This window comes from Hemitrygon akajei, unplaced genomic scaffold (genome assembly GCF_048418815.1).
Source record: "Hemitrygon akajei unplaced genomic scaffold, sHemAka1.3 Scf000077, whole genome shotgun sequence".
NCBI lineage: Eukaryota > Metazoa > Chordata > Chondrichthyes > Myliobatiformes > Dasyatidae > Hemitrygon > Hemitrygon akajei.
The window spans coordinates 3,328,710-3,345,639 of NW_027331963.1; the positions used below are offsets into that span (position 1 = coordinate 3,328,710).

The window sequence follows — 16,930 nt, forward strand, 5'->3', positions numbered from 1 at the left end:
AGGAATAAACATTTGACGATTTGAGTCAGGATCATAAGGAGTAGAAAGTAATGTGGCAATATCCAGAATTTCTGTCCCCTCATTTCCAGTCTGATGAAGGGCCTTGGCCCGGAACGGTTACTGTTCATTCTCCTTCGTAGATGCTGCCTGACATGCTGAGTACCTGCAGCATTTTGTGAGATATTCCAGAGATTTGCTGAGGAAGGGGTTGACTAGGCAGGCAGACAGTAACCCAGAGCAAAGCGGTGTTGATAGGCAGTAGGAAGAGAGTGATATTCATGGCTCTCTTTATTCTCAGGAATTAGCAGAGTTCTTTCCAAGGACAGGTCCCAAATAAAGACGGTATATTCCTGGGGACAGGAAAGAGCAGCCTTCAGCCGCAGGAGCGATACCCCACACCCATCCTCCCTCTCTCCACACTACCCCCCTTATCCCCATCCCACATCCCCCTCCAACCCCTCCCACCCATTCCTGCTATCCCTCCTGCCCCTTTTTCCCTGGACCCCACTCTTCTCTTAAACCCCTTCTTCCCTACCACTCCCCTTCCCTGTCCCCGTCACCCTACCACACTCACCTCCACTTTCCCCTACTCCTTGCTGTCTCCCCCACGCGCTCTCGGATTCCTTCTCTCCACCCCTCCCTCTCTCCCCTGCCCCTCACTCTCCTCCTCCATCTCCCCCTCCAGTACCTTCCTTCTATCCCCGTCTCCCCCCCCCCTTATATATTTCGTACCGTGTTTGTTGACCTGGAACCCCATCTTTAGGTTCCAGATAAAGTTGCTGACCCACAGGAGGTCGGTAATGCCTTTAATGTTCCTCATTTTCCTCCACAGTGATCACCGAGCTCCTGGCAAGCTGGGAGGATTTCCAGCTGCTGCAGTTGACGGACTTCTACCGGGAAAGGGTGGAGCAGGCGATGGAAGGAGGGGTGCACGGAGTGAGCCTGGCGTTAACGGCCGAGTATCAGTTCAGCGGAGAGGAACATCGGGTGAGTGGGAGGGAGAATGGGTTTGAATTTTCACACATCACAGGACTGATGGGTGTCGGAACTCTCAGTCATCGGATAATAAAGCATAAAAACAAATCAGAAATAAATATATATAATTCTTAAAACGGTGAATCTGAAGGAATGATTGAAAGAGGTGTAAACACTCCAGTGGCGGCTCAATGCTCAGAGCGAGGGGAGCAGGTAACAATTGTATGAGGTTGCAATAAAGGAGTTTAAATGGAAGTATGGTAGGAATTTTCATTTTGAAAAGACCGTGCAGCATGACGGCAGGACGACAGTGAGAACCGGGGCATTAACACTGGGTGCCACAGGAGCTCGGGTGTGTTCTGTTCTGGGTGGAGATGATTGTGTTACAATCTGTAACTGTAAACAGTGCGGATTGAGTAATTCTGCCATGTTGTAATGTGTAATCACTGAATAAACCTCCACTGGAAAAGGCAAAGGAAAGGCATCAGGTGTCAGCCGGTAATCCGCTGTCATGTTGGACACTGGCGGACTGAGGAGATGAATCACATCATCCTTTCTGCAACTTCTCTGAGACTGCTCACGCTGTTATAGAAACCTTCCTGACTTCCGTCTTCATCTGTGATCGTCATTTTATGATTTCTGTTTTACACCGTCAAATCCGGTGAGGAATTATTTATGGATTTGGAGCCACGTCAATGCAGCGGTCACAGACCAGCCAGGATCTCATTGACTGGTGGACCAGGTTCACGGTGAATGTCCCTCCGTGTGCTCTGCACTCAGAATGTACAGTCCATGTCCAGACAGGATCATCACCCGTCCGGGTGACTGCTCAGTGTGATCCCGTTACAGAGCACATCATTTACTTCTCATTCTCTGTGTGAATCTGTCAGTCCCCAATATGTTCACTGTTTCTCTTCACAGAAAATCTCTGATCTCGCTGATAATGGAGAGCGGGCGGACAGTTCTAAACTCCTCCTGAGCCTGGTGATGGAGAAAGGCTCCGGCGCCCGGAGGGTGATGTGGGAAACATTTGTGAAAATGAGGATTGGAGTCCCAAAGTTTGACAAAATACTGAATGAAATACAGGAGCATGGTGAGAAAGCATCACAGATGAATTTAATTTTGGATTCAATCACAATTGACTTTATAATTTTATGCATTTTAATTTCTCAAATTGTTTTATTCCAAACAGGTTGTGTTCCGGTCCATCTACCCGTACCGGAGATTCCCAGAGAACTGAAAGGTAAGTGAAGAAACCGCTGTTTCCACCAATGGTAGATATTGTGTAGGGCCATGTCGTTGTTGAACCATCTGGATTTGACCAGCTAAGTGGTGGCACAATGACACAGTGCACAGTGCGACACATGGAAAATATTTGCTCGAGGGATATCTTTCTCAGGACATTATGAGGAACAACTCAGAGAGTTGGGGAGTTTTCTGATAGGGACCACTCCTCTCTGACTCCGACAACGACAGGTCCCTCCACCGGACCAGAGTGGAGAAGAGGACGATCTGGAGGAGTGAAATTCTCAGAAATTCTTCACTCCGAAAAGTGAAATCCTTCCCCTGCAGCTGCACTAACTGAGCAACAGCCCTCATCCTGGATCACTTTTCTAAATCCCCTCAGATCCTACAGGTTATCATTGTTTAGAATTGAGAGTCCACGGAAGCTCTCATCACAGAATAACAATGAGAGCATCCATTTAATGAGAAAAGCAGGTAACACCCAACTGCTCTGTTCAACCCCAAAGCAGCATGTGAACCCAACTCTGTTCACATATGTATGCCTTACTCCAAACACTGCTACAGTTATCCAGTTTAACTTCCAACTCAATAATCCTGGGAATTCCATCAGGAGACAGTGTTAGTGAGGGTGTGATGGAGACAAAATCCTCAGCTCAGTCCACAGAAGCTGAAGTTCATGTGATGTGTGATGGACATTGTGGAAGGGTGAGAGATGGGAATTAGGACAGAGAAACCAAGTTAGCCTGCAAACTTGTTCTTCACTGTTCTTCATGTTGTTTGCCGAAGAAACAGACACAGCAGTGAAATTCCCACACCCATTTCTAATACAAAACCGATTCATTCCCTGATTATTGAAGAATATCATTTCTAACACTGTCACCTTGTCTGAAGTAACTATTTAAACAACCAATGTTTTCCTACGCTCCCCATCCCACCCGAATACATTGAACAGAGACCCACACATCCCTGACAGGGTCCTGACACAGTGTGAGACCCCACACATCCCTGACAGGGCCCTGATAAAATGTGGGACACCAAACATCCCTGACATGGTCCTTGACGCAGTGTGAGACCCCACACATCCCTGACAGAGTCCTTGACACATTGTGAAAGCCCGCACATCCCTGCTAGAGTCCTGGCATGCTGAGATCCTGCACACTCCTGAGAGGCCCTTCAAATTCTGTGAAATCCTGGATACACTTTGCAGAGTCCTAACATACTTTTACATGTCCTTTCAAAAGATTGTGTTCAGCAGTAGTGTAGCTGCAATTAGCTGTTTCCACATGTGCCTTCCCCTAATTCAGGACTCAGGGCATTGACATCGCTTTCCATAATTGAGAGAGATGGTCTCTGTGTCCAGAATACTCTACCACTGACACCCCAAACACTTGTCCAGCTACATTATCTCCTACCTCGTCGGGTCGACGGAAGATACAGGTTAGGCTAATAATCCTTATTGTATGGATGGCGGTCCGGGTGAGGGAACATGATGGGATGCTTGGGACTGAAGTGGATAGTTCATTGGAAAGAGTGTTGTGGGTCAGGTAGTTGGACCTTGAGAGTGGATCAGCACATGGAAGTGTGATGTTGTTGCCTTTATGAAGACTTGATTGAGAGAGACAAGATTGGCAGATCAATATTCCAGAGTTACGATACTTCAGATAGAGAGAGGAGGTAATACATTTGGAAAGGTTTATTTGCTGACATGGGGAATTTCACAGCTGCACTCAGAGAGGACATACTGGGGAGTGCAAGTACTGAGGCAATATGGGGAGAGCACAACAATAAGACAGATACAGTCACTGATTGGTTTTTATTAAACCCCTCCCAGTAGTCATCATGAGATTGAGGAACTAATATGTAGGCAAATTCTGGAAAGATGTAGAAGCAGCAAGTTTGTTGTAGTGATTGAAAGTACTTCTAACTTTCCCTGTGTTGCTGATGACCTTTCATTCTCTGTCCCGTGTTTCCTACCTGCAAGAATATTTTAGGAATCTCTGATGGTGGGATGTGTTCTGGGAACAATGAGTGGGATGTGTGAACTGGAAATGAGGCCAGACTGCAGCTGGTATTTGAATGTAAGCCGACAAGTTGCTGAGGTTTCAGTGGTGGAACCTTTGGGAGCAGTGAACACTTCTCAGATGGTTATGAATAAGGAGAAGTCTGCAGCTTATGCTGTGCCGCACATGTAATTATTTTAGAAATTAAAAGTCCCTATTGTTTCTGCCTCCACCACAATCGCCGGCAGATTATTCCACGCCCTCACCACTCTCTGCATAAAAAAAGCTTACCCCTAACAATCCCTCTGTACCTACCTCCAAGCACCTTAAAACTGTACCCTCCTGTGTTAGCCATTTCAGCCCAAGAAGAAAGTCTCTGACTATCCACACAATCAATGCCTCTCATCATTTTATATACCTCTATCAGGTCACCTCTCATCCTCCGTTGTTCCCAGGAGAAATGACCGAGTTCACTCAACCTATTCTCATAGGGCATGTTCCCCAATCCAGGCAATACTTGTAAACCTCCTCTACGTCCTTTCTATAGTTTCCACATCCTTCCTGTAGTGAGGTGACCAGAACAGAAGACAATACTCCAAGTGGGGTCTGACCAGGGTCCATTATAGCTGCAACATTACCTCTCGGCTCCTAAACTCCATCCCAGGGTTGATGAAGGCCAATGCACTGTATGCCTTTTGAACCACAGAGTCGACCAGCATAGCAGCTTTGAGTGTCCGCTGGACTCGGACCCCAAGGTCACTCTGATTCTCCACACTGCCAAGCGTGGGGTGTGCAGCATTGGGTGTGGGAAAGATAACTTGGGGAAAGGCAGATTCCGTGGCAAAGGGTTAGATTGAGAGCAGCTCTTGTTAGGCAAATCCCCAACGGGCATGATTAAATATTAGCTGAGCAGAATTTGGGTCCGGCGTGTTGCAAAGAGGATTAAAGCCAACGACGGCAATGCCTGTAGATCTTGATGGGAGATGTTGTAAATTTAATCTGAAAGGGAGAGATGAGTTTCATGATGCTGAAATGAGACAGTCAGTTGTGGAGAGTGAAGAGGCGTGCCAAAGAATGCATTGGGATACAGATCAGTTGCAGATGCGGATGGGGAAATATCAGGTGGAGTTTAATCCAGAGAAGTGCGAGTTCTTGCAATTCAGGAGATCAAATGTATGGGGAAGTATAGAGTAAAGGTCACGACCCTGACGTCATTAATGTCTACAGGGATCCTGATATCCATATCCATAGCTTCGGAGGCAGGCGGGAGGAGTTTATGGGGACATCGTGCTAGCAGCAACTTTGTGGGCCGAATGTCCCATACCTATACTGTACTACGCAGGTCTTGTGATAGCTGAAATCCTGAGCCACCTGCTACCGAAATTCCTCGGTCTCTGCTCTCTTCTTCACCACCCGAGCTGTAATCGGCATGGTTTTCAAACTTGTATTTAAAGTCACAGACCATTAGCATCTCCCATTTCTCCCCTTTCCACAGACGTTGTCTGACCTGTACTCACATCTACACTCCAGTCCTGTGCTGTAGAGGGCAGGCCAACATGCTGCATAACAGTGGCAGGCTGGGAGGCTCTACAACGGGTAATCAAAATTGCTCAACGCATCACTGGCACCCCCAGCCTACCTTCCATCGGGGACGTACATACAAAAAGGCTCTGGAAAAGGGTCAGCATCAGGAATGATCCCACCTATCCTGCCTATGGGCTGTTTGTCCCTCTCCCATGAGGGAGGAGGCTACGTAGCATTCACAGCAGGACCATCAGACTCAAAATCAGTTACTTTCCTCAAGCAGTAAGACTGATCAACACCTCCAATGATTAAGCCACCCCTCCACTACTAACAACCCCCACCCACCACCAGCACGATTTGAAAATTTTCTACCAGAACCACCTGAGGTCAGAGTGACTCCTGTATCGTATATATTTATATTTATTGTGTTTTCCATTACGTTCTTTATCTGAGTTATTTTGTGCTGCATCACATCCGGAATAACAATTATTTCCTTCTCCTTTCCACGTGTATCTTCAATCTTGAATCTGTTGAGCATTTAAAGCACATACTCTTTAAGAGACACGAGTCTGCGGATCTGCCATCTCAAACTATTCTCCGGAGGAACTCAGTGAGCTGAGCAGCGTCTGTGATGATGGCGGGGTGGGGGGGGGGGGGGGGGGGGGGAGGGGTTCTGTTTGCGTTTTGTGTCAAAATGCTGACTGTCTCAATCTCCTGAGCAAGACATTGATAGATAGATAGATAGATAGATAGATAGATAGATAGATAGATAGATAGATAGATAGATAGATAGATAGATAGATAGATACTTTATTCATTGGGAAATTCAACTTTTTTTTTCCAATGTCCCATACACTTCTTGTAGCAAAACTAATTACATACAATACTTAAGTCAGTAAAAAAATATGATATGCATCTAAATCACTATCTCAAAAAGCATTAATAATAGCTTTTAAAAGGTTCTTAAGTCCTGGCGGTTGAATTGTAAAGCCTAATGGCATTGGGGAGTATTGACCTCTTCATCCTGTCTGAGGAGCATTGCATCGATAGTAACCTGTCGCTGAAACTGCTTCTCTGTCTCTGGATGGTGCTATGTAGAGGATGTTCAGAGTTTTCCATAATTGACCGTAGCCTGCTCAGCGCCCTTCGCTCAGCTACCGATGTTAAACTCTCCAGTACTTTGCCCACGACAGAGCCCGCCTTCCTTACCAGCTTATTAAGACGTGAGGCGTCCCTCTTCTTAATGCTTCCTCCCCAACACACCACCATAAAGAAGAGGGCGCTCTCCACAACTGACCTATAGAACATCTTCAGCATCTCACTACAGACATTGAATGACGCCAACCTTCTAAGGAAGTACAGTCGACTCTGTGCCTTCCTGCACAAGGCATCTGTGTTGGCAGTCCAGTCTAGCTTCTCGTCTAACTGTACTCCCAGATACTTGTAGGTCTTAACCTGCTCCACACATTCTCCATTAATGATCACTGGCTCCATATGAGGACTAGATCTCCCCCAATTCTCTCCCCCAATCACCCACCCACAGTGCACGTGCTGCTCAATAAAGCTACTTCTTTGTATTTTGAATCAGTGATGGTGGGTGGGAGGGGGAATCTGTGATTCCCCAACCTGTTCCTTTGACAGAATGCCCACGATCCTTTTCTCCATCTCCATACGCCACATCAAACATCCGGCTTTCAAAGTTCTTCCACAGGAACAATAATAGCTCTGGCAGTGGTGGGAGTTTATCCAGTACAGGACAGTCGGGGGTTAGTAAACTACCAGGGAAATACTCACCTTCACAGCACAGTTAATGTGGAAATGTGAAGATCTGGTGTTTATCTAATCCAGGCCTCTCTGTCCAGTCAGGGGACTGTTAATCACATTTACTTCACTGTACGAACATCCATTGATGAATTCAATCAAGGTAATAGCTTTGAGCTAACTCTTGTGTACTTAAATACTGAGTTCTGAGTTGAGCCATTTAACATTTTGACTATGTTCCTGTTCCCATGGAAGATGTTCAACAGAAACACAAGGAGACTCTGCGGCAACAGACTGAAACACTGAAAATGAACACGATCCTGATGAGGGAGAAGGTGAAGGTTTTCCAGCTGGTTGATCGATACGCTGAGCTCACGGTCATTTCTACTGTTCGAGATCGGAGACTGGTGGAACATGAGCTGCTGGCAAGAGGCAGAGACCATGGCAATTGGAGAGAAAAACATCTCCGCAGAGAGCTGGAAAAAATCCGGACTGATCAGTTGTTCCACAGCAGCTTTTCCTGGAGTAAATCCAAATCTGGGAGTTCAGCAACAGTGGCGGGAGTCCCAGGGATCGGGAAAACAACAATGGTACAAAGGATTGTTCATGACTGGGCGACGGGGACAATATTCCAACAATTCCAGTTTGTTTTCAGTTTCAAATTCCGCGATTTAAACTCCATTAACTGCAGGATAAACATGAGGGAACTGATTCTGGATCAATATCCGTACTTTGGGAATATCTTGAGAGAGGTCTGGAAGAAACCAGAGGGATTGCTGTTTATATTCGATGGTTTGGATGAATTCAAGCACAGAATCGATTTTGCTGACTATCGGAGAGATACAGAACCCAAGCACCAGTGCCCAGATCCCGAGTGGTGGTGTGAAGTGTCTGACATTGTGTACAATTTAATCCAGGGCAAACTGCTCCCAGGGTGTTCAGTGCTGGTGACCACCCGTCCCACTGCGTTACATTTATTGGAAAAGGCTGATATCAGTATCTGGGCTGAAATCCTCGGATTTGTTGGTGAGGAACGGAAGGAATATTTCATCAGACATTTTGAAGATCAGACAGTGGCGGAAGCTGTTTTCAAACACGTGAAGGAGAACGAGATCCTGTACACCATGAGCTACAACCCCTCCTACTGCTGGATCCTCACTCTGGTACTGGGCCCCTTCTTCACACAAAGAGTCACTGATCCAGAGCGAGTTCCCAAGACCATCACCCAACTGTACTCCTACTATATTTACAACATTCTGAAAAACCACAGCCGTGAGATTGAGAACCCCCGTGATGTGTTACTCAGGGTGGGTCAGATGGCCTTCAGAGGAGTGTCCGAGAAGAAGATTGTGTTTACAGATGGAGATTTGATCAACTACAATCTGCAGCCTTCCCAGTTCCTGTCCGGGTTCCTGATGGAGATTTTGGAGAGAGAGGATTCTGCCCGGAGCGTGGTGTACACATTCCCACACCTCACCATCCAAGAGTTTGTAGCTGCAGTCGCACAATTCCTGGATCCACATCCCGGGGATAACCTGAAATTCCTCACTGAAGCCCACAACACAACAGATGGGCGATTTGAGGTATTTCTCCGTTTTGTTGCTGGTCTCTCCTCCCCAATGACAGCTCGGGGCCTGGAGGAGTTTCTGGGTCCATTCCCTCATCAAACAACCAGCCGGGTGATTGACTGGGTGAAGGAGGAAGTTAAATGCCAGATTGGAAACACAGAGAGTGAAGCTGGTAAAAGGAGACTCCTGAACATATTGCACTACCTGTTTGAGTCTCAGAACCGTGGACTGGCTCAGGCCGCACTAGAATCTGTGGAAACACTTTCATTCAGTGGAATGACACTGACCCCGATTGACTGCGCGGTCCTGTCTCATGCAATCGGAATCTGTGATACAATAAAGCAGCTCGACCTGGAGAACTGCTACATTCAGTGTGAAGGAATCCGGCGCCTGGGACCCGGGCTGCACAAGTGCCAGGACTTGAGGTAACTTGATTTATCTCTCACTCTGAACGGTGAAACTGTTCCAGTGTGTTGTTTCAATTTAAAGGTATTTGGGTAAAACTGCAGTAAATCAAATTGTGAAGAATTGTGACCAGTGCCAGGGGATCGGTCAGTAATTCCCCAAGGACGGGAGGGTTCTGTGGTTCCTTGTGAAGGGATGTTGGAGACTTCATCAGATCAGTGAACAACGGCCATTGGTTTAATGGTGGTAAATCACAGGAATGGCCATGTTTCTCGCTCCCTGTGACATGTCCACTGACAGTGTTACTTCTCAGACACTGACGCCCAAACCAACACTGAATGCAATAGGTGGGTCAGAGCTTCATACCCCCTTCCAATGGACAAGAGACCATCGGCAGACTGTCCAAACTTTACAATCCCTTCCCCGTGAGGGACGGGAGACCAGCACCGGACTGTCCCAGCTTTACAATGCCTTCCTGGTGAGGGACAAGAGAAAGTTAGTGGACTGTCCCAGTGAGAGTGAGAGAATTCCCTCTGTGAGATTGTCCTCCCTCTGCCCTTCCCCATGTGTGACTATCACCAGCAGTCCACCTGTGTCAATGTGGGCATTACCCCGCCCCCAAATGGTTATGTCCTCTATATATGGGCCCTAATTCAGACCTTCCGCTCATAAGCGATCAACCTCAGCATCTGATCCTCCTTCGGATCTCTCTTCCCCACTACCTATTTCCTGTCGGATCTCTCTTACCCATCCTCTTAGGAGTAAGAGGATCTCTCTTCCCCATTCCGCTTCCTCCTGCAGGTTCAGTCCTTCTATCCTTTTTCCTCAGGTGATCTCTTCAACAATGTCTCATCAACATTCCCAACTTAAATTCATTCTCACTGTGAGACTCACTCCCACCCTACGGCCCTGCCCTTTCTGACCCTCACAGGTCAGGAACACTCTTCTGACCATCTGGGAATGAGACAGAATGTATGGAGTTTACAGGGTCACACCGACAGTGAGGGACATTGACAGCGATGGGAACTCCGATCAGTGATTTACCGAAGGGTTTAATGTTTCCTGAAAAATCCGAGTGAGAGAAATTCCCTCAGACCCACGGTTTGAATCACTTTGTTCATCAATTTCTCTGTTTGTGTTCAGACTTGGGGAGAATAAACTGGGAGATTCTGGAGTAAAACTGGTGTCTGCGGCTCTGAGGAACCCAGAGTGTAAAATACAGAAACTGTGGTAAGTATCAGACTGTGGGAGATTGTGTTTACAGTCACTGGGTGTCTGACACTGAACATTAATGTGATCAGTAATTGTGTTACTGATAAACACTGGGGATTTGTACCGTCTCCTGTGTCTCTGTGTCTTTCACCGTCACTCTCTCTCATATCCAGGCTGGGGGATGTCGGTGTCACTGATTCTGGTGTCGAGGATCTCGCTTCCCCTCTCAGTAAAATATCATCACTAATGGAGCTGGACCTGGGTAGTAATAAATTGGGAGATTCAGGAGTGAAACTGGTGTCTGCGGCTCTGAGGAACCCAGAGTGTAAAATACAGAAACTGTGGTAAGTACCAGACTGTGGGAGATTATGTTTAGAGTCACTAGGTGCCTGGCACCGAACATTAATGTGATCAGTAATTGTGTTACTGATAAACACTGGGGATTTGTACTGTCTCCTGTCTCTCCGTGTCCTTCACCGTCACTCTGTCTCATCTCCAGGCTGATGAAGATCGGTCTCACAGATTCTGGTGCCGAGGATCTCTTCTCCGCTCTCAGTACAAATCAATCACTGATGGAGCTGGACCTGGGTAGTAATAAACTGGCAGATTCCGGAGTCAAACTTGTGTCTGCGGCTCTGAGGAACCCGGAGTGTAAAATACAGAAACTGCGGTAAGTACCAGACTGTGCGAGATGGTGTTTACAGTCACTAGGTGTCTGGCACTGAACATTAATGTGATCAATATTTGTGTTACTGATAAATACTGGGGATTTGTACCGTCTCCTGTCTCTCTGTGTCCTTCACCCTCACTCTCTCTCATCTCCAGGCTGGACAATGTCAGTCTCACAGATTCTGGTGCCGAGGATCTTGTCTCCGCACTCAGTGCCAAACCATCACTGATGGGGCTTAGCCTTGGTTACAACTCGCTGACAGACCGATCTGTCCCCGCTCTCCGCGGCCTCATACTGGCTCTCCGGAATCTGGAGTGGTTCGGGTGAGTGTTTGTATTAATGTTCAGTGTGATAAAATATCAGCGGATCCGCGGGTTTTCGGGTGATATTTGTCTGTGAGTATTGTTGAAACATTAACCCGAGTCCCCTGTTACTGACACTGTTGTGAAATCTGTTTATTTCACCTTTATTCTTCCATCTGTTTCAGACTGTATGGGAATTGGTTCAGTGGGACCGGGGAGAAGGAACTGAGATCTCTACAGGAACCCAGACCCAGACTGACAGTGTCCCTGTAAACATCTGAATATTTGAACATCCCCGCACAATTCCCAACTGTTCTAATGGAACTGTCTCCGGCCTCGAGCTCGGTGACAGCGGAAGCGATCCCACAGTGACGTATTTCTGACTGTTATCCGGCATGTTCATGACTCCCCACGTGAGTCCCCGGGGAACTACATAGACAGGAAGAGCACAGGGGCCGGGGCTCAGTTTGGGACGCCGGTGTCCCGGGGTGGGATTATCCCGGGAGGGAATCCCTTTGCTCCCTTTGCTGAGGACGGTGCATTCGGCAGTCTGGCCGATATAATGATGTTAAATTGACAAATCCCTCGGCAGTGACCCTGGATCTGCAGCGATCCCGGACACGGCCCTGAAGTATGTTTTTATAATCATTGGTTCCCCGATGCAGAGTGACGGTGAGAAACGGGACTGATTATTCAACCTGTCACTCGTTGTCGCCGGTCAGTTAATTGTGTGTGACTGTGAGTGAGTCGGGAGCAGCTTATTTATTCCCGCACGTCAGCAGCTCACACATTGTTTAATTTACATTTGTCATGATGAAATCAATAAACCGCTGTAACTTCCTGTCCTGGTGCCGGACTCGAGTTTTATTTGAGGTTTCTGCTGTCCCCCCGCACCCTGTGCACTGCAACAGTGGGTCGGAGCTCCTCACACTGACACAGTAGCGTCTCAGCTCCAGGCTGAGGGAGGTCGGACTGGCAAAGTCAGGGTGTCCAGGATCTCATCTCCACCCAAACCCCTTCCCGGCTAACTGACGCCCTCCTGTCCCCCGCAAACAGTTATAAAGTACAATTGTATCAGACGTGAGTCCACTGACGTAGTGCATCAAAGTTTTAAAAAGGAGAGGAAGTTTTCAACGGTCATTTAAATCGAAGCAAGAGGCGGAGAGAAAAGAGGTAAAGGAAGCTCAGAGAGAAGCTGTTTTATTTACTGATCGGGGCAATGAGGCTGGACTGCACAGACGCGTGAAGTAGCGCGCCAAAGGTTTAAATGAAAGACCGTCATATACAGCGGCCATTGTCGGAGTGGACTGTGGCAGAGTGGGTCGGCTTTGGCTCAATTAGGCTTCGGTGAGAACAGGCAGAGGCGAGGTTGAACGGGACACGACTGAGCAAGCGCATGAAAGTCGGCGGGGGAATTTAAAAAGCGAGCAGAGGCTGAGTGCAAGCTTCACTCCAGGTGAGGTAAGGCTGCGTAAGTTCCTTTAATTAATCTAATTAGCTTAGGAGTAGGTAATGGGGGCAGCAGTTAGGGCAGCTGAGTGCTCTGTTTGCACTATGTGGGAAGTCAGTGCGAGCACAGCTGTCCCTGATGACTACACCTGTAAAAGGTGCATCCAGCTGCAGCTCCTGACAAACCGTGTTAGGGAACTGGAGCTGGAGTTGGATGAACTCCGGATCATTCGGGAGGCAGAGGCAGAAACAGACAGGAGTTTCAGGGAGATAGTCACCCCTAGGAGTCAGGAGACAGGTAGTTGGGTGACTGTCAGGAGAGGGAAGGGGAATAGACAGGAAGAGCAGAGCACCCCTGTGGCCGTTCCCATCAACAATAAGTATACCGTTTTGGATACTGTTGGTGGGGTCGATCACCCAGGGACAAGTTGCAGTGGTTGCGTCTCTGGCACCGAGACTGGACCCTCACCTCAGAAAGGAAGGAGGGAAAAGAGCAGAGCAGTAGTGACAGGGGATTCGATAGTTAGGGGGATAAATAGGAGGTTCTGTGGAAGAGATCGAGAATCCCGGATGGTCTGTTGCCTCGCTGCTGCCAGGGTCCAAGATATCTCTGATCGAGTTCTCCGTATTCTCAAGAGGGAGGGTGAGCAGCCGGATGTCGTGGTCCATGTAGGCACCAATGACGTGGATAGGAAGAGTGAGGAGGTCCTGAAAGGTGAGTTTAGGGAGCTAGGTGCCAAGTTAAAGAACAGGACCTACAGGATAGCAATCTCAGGGTTGCTACCAGTGCCACATGCAGGTGGGTTTAGAAATAGTAAGATAGTGCACACCAACACGTGGCTGAAGCCATGCTACAGGAAGGAGGGTTTCAGATTTATAGATAATTGGGCAGTTTTCCAGGGAAGGTGGGACCTGTTCTGGTGGGACTGTTTACATCTGAACTGGAAGGGGACAAATATTCTTGCAGGTAGGTTTGCTAGAGAGGCTCCAGTAGATTTTGAAACGAGGGGGGAGTGGAACCAGAGTGTAGGAACAGATGTATGGGAGAAGTACGAAAAAGAAGATAGTAAAGTTCTTTGTACTGTTAGAGATAAACAGAGAGGAAGACGTGGCGAATGTTTAAATTAATTTATTTTAATGCTAGGAGCATTGCAAGAAAGGTGGATGAGCTTAGAGCATGGAATGATACCTGGAAATATAATGTTGTAGCTATTAATGAAACATGGTTGCAGGAGGGGAGTGATTGGCAACTAAATATTCCTGGATTTCGTTGTTTCTGGTGTGATAGAATCAGAGGGACAAGAGAGGGAGGTGTTGCATTGCTAGTCAGAGAAAATATTACAGCGGTGCTCTGGCAGGATAGATTAGAGGCTATTTGGGTGGAATTGAGGAATGGGAAAGGTGTAGTAACACTTATAGGGGTGTATTATAGACCACCTAATGGGTAGCAAGAATCGGAGGAGCAAATTTTCAAGGAGATAGCAGATATTTGGAGAAAGCACAGCGTTGTGATTGTGGGAGATTTTAATTTTCTACACATAGACTGGGAAGTCCATACTGTAAAAGGGATGGATGGTCGGGAGTTTGTAAAATGTGTGCAGGATAGTTTTTTGCAGCAATACATAGAGGTACCGACTAGAGACGGGGCAGTGTTGGATCTTCTGTTAGGGAATTAAACAGGTCAGGTGACAGAGGTATGTTGGGGAAAACTTCGGGTCCACTAATCACAATGCTATTAGTTTCAATATAATTATGGAGAAGGATAGGACTGGTCCCAGTGTTGAGATTTTTGATTGGAGAAAGGCTAACTTTGAGGAGACGCAAAAGGATTTAGAAGGAGTGGATTGGGGCAATTTGTTTTATGGGAAGGATGTAATAGAGAAATGGAGATCATTTAAAGGTGAAATTTTGAGGGTACAGAATCTTTATGTTCATGTTAGGTTGGAAGGAAAGGTTAAAATTTTGAGAGAGCCATGGTTTTCAAGGGATATTGGAAACTTGGTTAGGAAAAAGAGAGACATCGACAATGAACATAGGCAGCATGAAGTAAATGAGGTGTTCAAGGAATATAAAGAATGTAAGAAGAAACTTAAGAAAAAATTAGAAAAGTTAAAAGAAGATACGAGCAAACACGAGGAAATCTGCAGATGCTAGAAATTCAAACAACAACACACAAAATGCTGGTGGAACACAGCAGGCCAGGCAACATCTATAGGGAGAAGCGCTGTCGATATTTCGGGCCGATACCCTTCGTCAGGACTAACCGAAAGGAAACATAGTAAAAGATTTGAAAGTAGTGGGCGGAGGGGGAAATGCGAAATGATTGGAGAAGACTGGAGGGGATGGGATGAAGCTAAGAGCTGGAAAGGTGATTGGCGAAAGTGATACAGAGCTGGAGAGGAGAAGGGATCATGGGACGGGAGGCCTCAGGAGAAAGAAAGGGCGGGGGGGCACCAGAGGGAGATGGAGAACAGGCAAACAACTAAATATGCCAGGGATGGGGTAAGAATGGGAGGAGGGGCATTAACGGAAGTTAGAGAAGTTAATGTTCATGCCATCAGGTTGGAGGCTAACCAGCCGGTATATAAGGTGTTGTTCCTCCAACCTGAGTCTGGATTCATTTTGACAATAGAGGAGGCCATGGATAGACATATCAGAATGGGAATGGGACGTTTAATTAAAGTGTGTGGCCATTGGGAGATCCTGCTTTTTCTGGCGGACCGAGCGTAGGTATTCAACGAAACGGTCTCCCAGTCTGCGCCGGGTCTCGCCAATATATAAAAGGCCACACCGGGATCACCGGACGCAGTATACCACACCTGCCGACTCACAGGTGAAGTGTCGCCTCTCCTGGAAGGACTGTCTGGGGCCCTGAATGGTGGTGAGGGAGGAAGTGTAAGGGCAGGTGTAACACTTGTTCCGTTTACAAAGATAAGTGCTAGGAGGGAGATCGGTGGGAAGGGTTGGGGGGGGGGGGGACGAGTGGACAAGGGAGTCGCGTAGGGAGTGATCCCTGCAAAAAGCAGAAAGAGTGGGGGAGGGAAAATGTGTTTGGTAGTGGGATCCCGTTGGAGGTGGCGGAAGTTACGGAGAATTATACGTTGGACCTGGAGCCTGGTGGGGTGGTAGGTAAGGACAAGGGGAACCCTATCCCGAGTTGGGTGGCGGGTGGATGGGGTGAGGGCAGATGTGCGGGAAATGGGAGAGATGCGTTTGAGAGCAGAGTCGATGGTGGATGAAGGGAAGCCCCTTTGTTTAAAAAAGGAAGACATCTCCTTCGACCTGGAATGAAAAGCCTCATCCTGAGAGCAGATGCTGCGGAGACGGAGGAATTGTGAGAAGGGGATAGCCTTTTTGCAAGAGACAGGGTGGGAAGAGGAATAGTCCAGGTAGCTGTGAGTGTCTGTAGGCTTATAGTAGATATCAGTAGATAGGCCGTCTCCAGAGATGGAGACAGAAAGATCAAGAAGGGGGAGGGAGGTGTCGGAAATGGACCAGGTAAATTTGAGGGCAGGGTGAAAGAAGATACGGGGTTGCTTTGGCAAGTGAGGTGAAAATAAATCCGAAGGGTTTCTACATTTATATTAATAACAAAAGGATAGTGAGGGATAAAGTTTGTCCGTTAGAGTATGTGCTGGGGAGAACTTCGGGTCCAGTGATCACAATACAATTAGTTTCAATATAATTATGGAGAAGGATTGGACTGGACCCAGGGTTGAGATTTTTGATTGGGGAAAGGCTAACTTTGAGGAGATGTGAAAGTACTTAGAAGGAGTGGATTGGGACAATTTGTTTTTTGGGAAAGATGTAATAGAGAAA

The 16,930-nt window shown here is 47.3% G+C and overlaps 2 protein-coding genes across 5 annotated transcripts in view; both read left to right on the forward strand.

The window, feature by feature from the left end:
• The window catches only part of LOC140722423 (uncharacterized), a 324,366-nt gene extending 316,645 nt beyond the window's left edge, over positions 1–7,721 (forward strand). The window contains exon 4 of the mRNA XM_073037167.1: positions 6,704–7,721. The gene's annotated coding sequence lies outside the window, so the exon portion shown is untranslated. The remainder of the gene's footprint in view (positions 1–6,703) is intronic.
• The window catches only part of LOC140722452 (NACHT, LRR and PYD domains-containing protein 3-like), a 289,733-nt gene extending 277,222 nt beyond the window's left edge, over positions 1–12,511 (forward strand). For all 4 annotated transcript variants that reach the window (XM_073037189.1, XM_073037191.1, XM_073037188.1 and 1 more), the window contains 9 exons: positions 833–987; positions 1,897–2,068; positions 2,168–2,218; positions 7,761–9,498; positions 10,622–10,708; positions 10,864–11,034; positions 11,190–11,360; positions 11,516–11,683; positions 11,848–12,511. In XM_073037189.1, coding sequence (XP_072893290.1) covers positions 833–987; positions 1,897–2,068; positions 2,168–2,218; positions 7,761–9,498; positions 10,622–10,708; positions 10,864–11,034; positions 11,190–11,360; positions 11,516–11,683; positions 11,848–11,935 — 2,801 coding nt within the window. In that variant the 3' untranslated portion in view covers positions 11,936–12,511. The remainder of the gene's footprint in view (positions 1–832; positions 988–1,896; positions 2,069–2,167; positions 2,219–7,760; positions 9,499–10,621; positions 10,709–10,863; positions 11,035–11,189; positions 11,361–11,515; positions 11,684–11,847) is intronic.
• Positions 12,512–16,930: the final 4,419 nt, after the last annotated feature.